The sequence below is a fragment of the Maylandia zebra genome, linkage group LG2 (genome assembly GCF_041146795.1).
Source record: "Maylandia zebra isolate NMK-2024a linkage group LG2, Mzebra_GT3a, whole genome shotgun sequence".
NCBI lineage: Eukaryota > Metazoa > Chordata > Actinopteri > Cichliformes > Cichlidae > Maylandia > Maylandia zebra.
Genome location: NC_135168.1, coordinates 31,781,991 through 31,791,374, shown reverse-complemented (window position 1 = coordinate 31,791,374; position 9,384 = coordinate 31,781,991). Strand labels below are relative to the sequence as shown.

General features: G+C 45.0%; 1 protein-coding gene across 2 annotated transcripts in view; it reads left to right on the top strand.

Annotated features, from left to right (window-relative positions):
- The first annotated feature begins 1,091 nt into the window (after nt 1-1,091).
- The window catches only part of nrg2b (neuregulin 2b), a 69,048-nt gene continuing 60,755 nt past the window's right edge, over nt 1,092-9,384 (top strand). For both annotated transcript variants that reach the window (XM_004563192.3, XM_004563191.3), the window contains exon 1: nt 1,092-2,743. In XM_004563192.3, the coding sequence (XP_004563249.1) occupies nt 2,332-2,743 (412 nt within the window). In that variant the 5' untranslated portion in view covers nt 1,092-2,331. The remainder of the gene's footprint in view (nt 2,744-9,384) is intronic.

The window sequence follows — 9,384 nt, the reverse complement described above, 5'->3', positions numbered from 1 at the left end:
TCAGGGAGGTTGTGAAGGCAGTTGGTGGTGGCTGCCCCTGGCCAGTGAACAGCAGGAATCATTTTCACTCCACTTTGCTTGGTCAACAAATGATTTGTTTTCAAGGCTAATTTAGAACAATTCCCAAAATTGCATGCGAGCTTTCTGAACGAGGGCTTCCAAGTTGACTAGATCAAGGAGAGACTGATCCTTGTGTATGTGGGTTGTAGGTGGGGAGGGATGATGTGGGGCAGGGTCATAGGATAGATCAGAGATTGGCTGATCCAGTTCTGTGAGCTGGGTGAAACAACTGCAAAAATGTGGAGCAATCTAAACATTCGACTGAGCACATCTAAAACCACAGAGATCAGTGGCACTCCGGCTTCACTCCTGGCTCCATGTGAAAATAATGTATGAACAGGGATGTGGTTTTCCTGCTTGGACAGAGAAATAAAGCTGTCCAGCACCATGGACAGAGGCAGGCCCCTGACCCTGGTGATGAGGGGAAGATGAGGCCATGCTCAGATGAAATGGCTATATACATTTTCTTTATCTCTCTCTCTCTCTCTCTCTCTCTCTCTCTCTCTCTATATATATATATATATATATATATATATATATATATATATATATATATATATATATATATATATATATATATATATATATATATATATATATGGAGATATGAAAACTGTCCAAGTGTCCCCTATGTGACATTATAGTTTCTGATTTCCTCTGTATGGACTACAAAAAGTCTTTCTGACCTCTAACGAAGGTCGCACAGCTCCTGACAGGGAGGGAAAGGCAAATCTTATGAATGGCTTGGCTGATGGAGGCAGAGACTGGGAGGGGATACTTATGGTCAACATAAAAAAAAAACCAAAAAAACCTCAGCACTTTGTAAAGGGGTCTCATTTCATTGGTGGATGCGTATTCAGTGGAAAATGAGGCTTTATTCACTGTATCTAAGCCAGATTGGCGAAAATATTTGTGTCTTTCTATTATAACACCCGCATTTTCTGGTAACTGTTGCTACCACGTGTTGCCACAGGAGTCGGCAAAACTGCAAGGCGACATTTGTGAAGTGTAATGACTCGCAAAAACAGCGCTGAACATAAAAGCGGGATTCGGGCGTGCTTTGCAGAAGCAGATATATTTTCCAGAGGGGCCATCTAACAGCTCAGAGAGCTCAGCTCCGAAGCGCCCGCTCGCCTCTACATGCCGTGGAATCCATTGAGAGAATTTCGCAGCGTTAGTCATCGCAACAGCTATCCGCAGTGTGTGTGTGTGTGTAGCAGTCGCCTATAGCCTCTCTTGCACCTCTTGCACCGGAGATCCACAGTAGGCGCCGTGCAGGGCTTGGCTACAGACGCAACTCCGCGCTGCTGATGTGGTGTGCCTGTGCACCGCGTGCGTGATTTCTCCTGCACCCACCCCGCAGAGGTTTTGTTTTTTGGGTTTTGTTTTTTTTTTTCAAACAGAGTCTGCCGGCATGCTCACACGCCGGTTGGGTCCGTGCCGGTGGGCCGGTGGGTGCCCGGGTCATTAGGGTGTTTGCGCAGGACGTGGCGAGGCGAGGCGACGCCGTTGACCGGGCAGGTGATGTTTGCTCACGTAAGCCGCTCGCGTTTGATGAGGGGCGCAGGGGACGCGGCTGGAGGGTGCGCGCTACTGTTGCAACGCCTCACCGGATAACCGCTGCTCTCTCATCCTGTCCGTTGGACCTCTCCGCGGTAGGGGGTTTGTTGATTTCCCCCCTTTTTTTAATTTGAATTTTTTTGCTTCCTGACTAACGGATTTGCAACACTGGGACTCTTGACGATATATAAGTGGATAAAGGAGCCGATACTGCGTGTGCGTGGAGCACAGCATATCATTTCTTGTGATTCCCCTGTACGCGCAAGTCGCTTTTTTTTTCTTTCCAAAGAGGCAATGCGCCCACCCATGCGATGCTAGCCTATTAGCTGGAGAGAGAGAGAGAGAGAGAGCGAGAGAGAGAAAGAGAGGTTTCAGCCCTGGATTCGAGAGGAGACTAATTTACGAGTCTTGTTTTGCCTTTCAGGAAAAGGGGAGATAAGAGGGGGGAGGGTGGTTGGTGAAGGAGAATGCAGCAATCACATTTTTAAGCATGCAGAAGCGGGCCGTTTCCGGTTCCTAGGCTGCTGTGTCCCCCCCATCCGACGCCAGCAGCCGTATGGGGAAAGCAGCGGCAGACACAGATGGCATGGACACTTCCACAAGGTCTGCCGCTCTGCCCTGCCTGCTCTGCCGGAGCCCGTTCGCCGCCGTCTCTCTCTTCCAGCTCGCTCCGCCGCCCAGCAGCACTGCAGCACAGCACAGGCTGACGGCATGAGGCTTGATCCAGTGCATTTCTCCATGCTGGTCATCGGGGTCTCCTTCGCCTGTTACGCCCCGAGTCTCAACTCCCTCCAGGACCAGGCGTACAGATCAGCCGTGGTCATCGAGGGCGAGGTGCGCTCCTCCCCGGAGAACGTCTCCTCCCGGGAGCCCTACAGCGTGAATGTCAAGGTGCTGGATGTGTGGCCCGTCAACAGCGGCGGCCTCGAGAGGGAGCAGCTCGTGACCGTCGGGGACTTCGGTTCCGAGGCCCCGTGCACCACGGTGGAGAAGGACCACAGATATATCTTTTTCATGGACCCCACCGCCGAGCCCTTGGTATTCAAGGCATCGTACGCCCCCGTGGACGCCAGCGAGCCGGAGTCGAAGAAGGATGTTGAGAGAGTGTTGTGCGAGGACTGCGGTAAGTTTAAGGCTTTTCCCTCATACCTGCCATCCACTCACAGCGCACTATAAGGGCCACTGAAACTGCCATGGTGATGTAAGGGAGACATCCAGCACTCTGGCTGCGCATGCACGTTCCCAGTCCATACAGTGTGTCAGCGTACACACACACATATGAGCGATTGACACCTCAGTTTTCCATAACCCGGTCACCCATAATATATGAGAGGCATGTCAGGGGAATGTGTGTGTGTCGCGTAATCTGTCTGTGTGTCCAAAAAATAAAAAATAAAAAATGAGAGATGGTTAGTTAAACCTAAGTAACCACCACCACCCTCCTCCCTCTCCACCGGTTATGACCCAAACGGCAGCATGAAGCCCAGGACCTGCATCGTGTCATCCTCACGGTAGCCTACATGTGCTGCGTTAAGGTGAAACGCACCGGCGGAAAAGCCAGCGGCTCTTCTTGTCGTGTCGCTCCTGTGTGAGTGAGGCAGAAAGTTAGGCCCAGAATGTGATGGGAATCGGGGACAGCAGCCTCGTCTTGAACTAACCTCCTTTCCAAACTTTGCATCGGAGCCTTCAGCCAGTGTTAGATCTGTCACATCTGACGCCTTTTTTTTCTCCTTCAGAAATTGTGGCGAAAGTCTCCACAGTGTCTGTGTGGACTGCAGTGACAGTACGTGGGCGGTGATGGCAGTTTAAAATCTCTAAAACTTGCTGCCAGTTTTTAACATTTAAAAAAAAAATCGTGGTTTGTTCTTGTCTCTACAAACAACAGAGGCTGCGGTGGCCCTTTGTTCTGGGGAGTTTAACCAGAGAGGGCCACAAGTTTGATAGTCTGCACTTTTTGTCTCTCTTTATTTTATTATTGCTGTTTATTTCTTTAAGATAATGGAAAAGCCTTTCCCCCCTCTACAGCAGAGCTCTGGAAATCAGCTTCAGCTCAGTTATGACCTCACATGGTGTGACTTATGAATGTTGTAATGTATATTCAATCTACTTTGAACATAACGCTTAAAAACACAATAATGAGTTTCTTTTTTTTGGCTGAATGTTCTTTGTGAGCCACTGCACCTTTGTTTTCAGCACTGACATGCTTCGCTGCCTTTGAGAAGCTGTAACTACAATAGCCTCAGTTATTGTTAAAGCATCTGGCAGCCATGAAGCGAAGAACTACAAAGACAGGAAGTAGTAATTCAGCCTCTAAAATAGAGAATAAGATCTTCAGTGAGAGCCACGCATTTCTCTCAAATGAGCACCAGCGTAAAACCTTTTAAGGGTCTCCTTTTTAAAAAATGAGGGTTTTAAAAAAACAAACAAAAAAACCTTTAGAAACATGTAATCTTAAAATGTGACATTTATTTTCCAGGCTTGTGTGTCTGTGTATCTGTAGTGTTGCAGCCTAACAGGAGTTAGCTCAGATGTCTCAACAAAGGGTGCATGGAGGTTCTATTTTTACCTCCATGACATGCTAAAATTATCCAGTCATTTATTAATGACAGTGCTGTTGCAATCAGTCTGAACACATTTTCCAGGCAGGGATAAGCTCAGGAGAGGAGATACCCACTTATGAGCTGATTCACCTCTCATGTGTGCGCACATTCTCGCACGCGCTGATGTGTCTCCATGTCTCCAGAGGACATTACACTGACCTATTCTCTGTTGTTAACCACGACAACTATATTTGCCCTAAACCTCCACCTAACCTCACCTTCAACCTAAAGTATGTTGCTCCACATGATGGCGATTCATCTAGGGCTGATTTAGTCCTCACGACATAAGTGAGGCCTGCGTTTGTGTCCATGTATAAGAAAGTTGAGTCTCCGGAGTGTGACTGTCCAAACAGATCTACGTTCTCTCAACATGAGTAGCATAAGTGCGCGCACGCAGAGGCTCACACGACAACTACACACACAATAAGAGCCTAAATTACATGAAGAACCCCAACCTAATTAGACTCTCCAGAGTGTGTGGCGACACTATAGATTCACCGTAGCAACTCGTAGTCTCTGAATGTCCACTGTTTCCGTTACGTCCCTCATCAATTTTGTTTCTTTTCCAGGACTGGATGAGATTGACACACGAGTGGAATATATGAGAGGTTAACGAGAGGTTAAAGAAACACGTATATTTTTTCTTGACAGTGCAGTAGCCTTAAAGCTTTATAAAATCTGCTGCGGTGAAGTTGATTTAGGACCTGATTTAAAACAGACAAAATATTACACAGTTCAGATCATACACCCCTGTACGCCACCACAGTGGATTTTACATCAAGTCGAGCTTTCTGATTTAATTCAGAGGGTTTAACAAAAGTATTGCAATAACAGTTTAGGAATTACAGTTATCTTTATACAGAGGTTGAACGTAACTGAACAGCTGACTAACACACAGTTTCATGGCCTGGTGGATTTGCAGTTTAAGTCACCAAATGTAAGCGAAGGAGGCCATCATTAGGCTGAAAAAAACACAAAAAAAATGCATCAGAGAGTTAGCAAACACTTGCAGAGTGGCCAAATCAACCATTTGATATGTTTTTATAAAGAAGAAATTCACTGACGGTTCAGTGGTTTCTCAAAGTACTTTGAAGCTAGTGAGAGTGAGTTTTGTGAGTTTTTGAGACCTCTGCATCACCAGTGTGATTTTTTCCCCCTTTGAAAAAACACAATAAAGTACACAGTACATTTTTAAGCACCAGATTTTTAACAAAGTCAGATGTAGCAAATATGATACAAATCAAAACTCATATATATGCATTTATATTTAATTTAAACTTGTCAGATAGTTCAAAAAACACTCTATTTACAAGAATTTTGAATTATCTGAATTACTTCATGGTTCAAGCTTAAAAGTGTTAAAAGTGAAAGCTACTCTTGAGGCATATGTGGATTGTTTAATTTAAAGACAACTGTGGCGATGTACAGAGACAACTTTACAAAATAAAAGTCAGACTATCGAAACACTTGTGGCTCTAACAGCACCAACCTGCAGCGTGGAGTCAGATGGGTTTCACATGTCTGCTTGTATGCGCTCAAACATAGAAACCTTCAAGGAAACTGCTGCTCACTGGCCAAAAGTTCTCCTTAGTTGTAGCTTGCTGGCTGTGGTGATGTTTTTCACTGGGTGAATGCAGTAATGTCAGTGTCGCCTGCAAATGAGTTACGACGGAGCAGGACTCACAGCCAGCAGTGAGGCTGGAGATGTGCAAGCAAAGGTGCTTGCAAAGTTTCACTGAAGACAGGAGAAATGGCAGCTGACAAGTGGGTTAGCAAGGGGTGTGTCTGCGGACACCAATCCAAAAGCAAGTCTAAAGGAAGGCAGCCAATCACAGCCAAACACTTTTATACACACCCTTACCCCTGTCTGTCAGCATGATGGGATCCAAAAGGGCTTTGGGCTTTAGGTTTTCAATAGCATAGCTAATAAAGCTGTGGGTTGCACCAGGCTTATGAGTTTTGCTGATACTAGCTGATGATGTTGTTTTTTACAGAGATTTTTTTGTGCAATAAAAACAGACAGCAGCAAACTGACAGCAAGAGTATCTGATAAGTAGTTACATTTTCGGAGAAGAATGGGAGCAGATGCAAACGATGATCCCACACTATATTTCCTTTATGCTGCTATCTGCTGGGTGGCACAGTTAGTTTCAGAGGGCAACACTTATCACACTTGTCAGGGGTTTAATCTGCCACGACAAGATGTCTCTGACGTATATGTGAAAGCTAGAATCCAGGCAGGCATTCACTAACATACCACCACATTACTGTATAAGCATTTACTGTATTCATTTGTTCTGGGTCTGTTTGACACTTAGTGCTATAAAGCAAAACAAAGACAGAGCAGGTGTTCCAGCTACATTGTTCAGCTAGGTTACTGATGTCCAGGCTACCGGTGCCAGTCGCAGCGATGTGCTGAATTTTACACACTTCTTGGTATTTCTGGCTACAACGAATATGTGGAATCCACATGATGTGCCCATTTCTGACTGTAATGCAGGCAATTAAATAAATGACAAGTTAAAGTCTTTTTAGGGAAGTGGTTGTCGAGGTTTAATTCAGACTTTGTACCAGCGAACGTTTAAAGGCAGGAGCACAGATCCCTCACTGTGAGAGAAATTATGAGACAGTAAATCTTCGTGCACCATAAAAGATAGCAGAGCCATCTTCCAAAAGCAGAGCCAATGTTGATTAAATGGCAGGACCGACTGGGTTCTCTCTTACTATTTATGTTATTGAGTCTGCCATAGCTGCTCCAATAAGCTCTCCTCTTCTCCCACTTCAGCTCAGCCCACAGCTGGATTGGGGCTTATTTACACAGAGGTTTGCAGAACTGAACAGTTTCAGTGGCAATAGCTGCAATGTTTAAGTTTCAGCATTTAATGTGAAAGAGTGGAGTACAAACTTCCTTTGAACAGATGCTGAGTTACATGTATGTCTGCATCCAGCGTCTCTCCCTCACCGACGTCTCCCTTTTTTATTCTGTGTAAACGACTTAGGCGTGTGGACTGCTCACACTGCACCTCTTCAAAAACTGCAAAACCAATCCCATCTGACATCCCAGACAGGCTGCAGCGTAATGTAGGTCTTCTCTGATCATTTCTGTTGGCACGTCTTTTGAGATGCATTGACAGTTTCGTCCTAAAATAGCTTTATCTGATGCCCAAACATGCTCCTGTCAGTGATGCTGTATCTAATGCTGCATACCTCATGCCTCATGCTCTCCCTCTCTCTCTCCTGCTGTAGCTGACTGTAGCTGGAGTGTGCGGTTCAGCTTATGCTGCCCTTCTGTCAGTCAGCCACACAGAGGAGGAGAGAAAGAGAGAGAAGGAAGCAAAGGCAGTGATCTTTAGTTCTGGCACTACAAAGAGATGCGGTAGTAACTGATACTGTAAAAGTTTCAGTAATAGCCGGGCCTTTTACCCACATAACGAATAAGAAAGAGCGAGAAGTTCAGTGGGTACTTTTATTTTAGTGGAAATGTCTGAAAATGGTTCATTTTGATACGGCAGAAATACTGCTGCGTTGTCCTTTACTCACTCGAGTGTTTAACACATGCAAGGACAGAAATTAGTGCTTGCAGGAAAAGTTACATTGTAAAGCAGTGACGGTGAATGTTTCTTCTCCTGACTGTTAGGAGACCAAAATCAAAAACCTGTATCCAGCACATATTGTGTGCTGAAACCACAAATGTGATGCTGCTCTCAGACATACACTGGATTTTCTGTCAATTAGGTTCTGTAGGTTGTAAAAAAAAAGTGTCGATATAGCTTTCGGGTCTGAAAAGTGATTCCAATGAGAAAGTCATTTTTTTTAATGGCCAGCAGGGGGAGACTGATCAGGTTGTAAAAATTTACTGAATACAACACAATGTTTGTTTTGTATACTGTTATTTCATGTATAGTCGAAGCAGACAATAGAGCAGGGTGTGCTGTAGGGTGTGGCTACACTTTGATTGACATCGCTACTGAATGAGGCTTCAGTGTCTTTGCTTTCTCAGAGATCCACATTTGCTTGTTATGTGCAGTGCCGACAACAAAATTAACAAAATGAGATGCTGACTTTAAAAACCAAAGGGGGATATCAAGGTGGCTATCTATGATCATCTTTTATATACAGTCTATACGGGCATGTCCCACTGGGAGGAGGCCCCAGGTAGGGCTGGGCGATATGACCCAAAATTCATATCTCGATATTTTTTAGCTGGATGGCGATATAAGATATATATCTCGATATATTTTTTTAAAGCCATAAAGTAAGAACAAAAAGAGAGTTCTTAGTCAAAGCTGTGTCCCAGATGTCACACAGGCACTTTTATTAACATAGAGCAGATGTACATAACATTTACTCAAAAATAAATTATGAGCATTTATTAAATAATAATGCTCCATAAATAAAAGAAAACAATGTTGTTTTTGTGCATAACAAAAAGCTCACAATTGTGCAGTCAAAATGTAAACTAAAAGACGCTGAGCACAATAACAAAGACAGATTTCACAGCTGCTCTGTTCCCAACTTCTACTGCGTGACTGACAGCATTGAGTTTGAAATCCTCTTCGTAACCACGTCTCATAACAGGTGCCATTTATGGTCCTTATACACAGTAGGGTAATATTACGTTGAAGCACAGTACGTATCACTCCGCGAGGCTCAGCCGTAATGCTCCGACAATCCATCAAGCGGTGCAGCTCCGTAGCTTATCAAAGTCGTACTAAAACATTTTTTGACAGATTGCTGAGCGCCGTGTTCCACATAAAATCGGTTCGCGGCCATCAAGCACAACCAGAATTCATACATAAGGCGCGCTGTCAACTTTTGAGAAAATGAAAGGATTTTAGTCCGTGCAGCACCTCTGGGCTGCATGGCGTTAGCGTGGTTAGCTCGTTAGCGTGGTTAGCTAGCTAACACGTTGACGCCGTCCAGCGCCACGCACGGGGCGATGCGCACTAACTCGTTAACGGCGATTTGCCGTGTCCGTCTTGTCGCTTCCTGCAGGTGAAGCGATGGGGGAGGAGGGGGACTTGTGTTCAGTGAAGGAGAGGCGAGGCCGAGTAACGTTGCGTAAAGACGAAAGTGGACGAAAGAGAGGCAAACTTGCGGCTCCACAAGTATAATTATAACGTAACATAGACTATATCGATATAAACGATATTGTCACATCTTA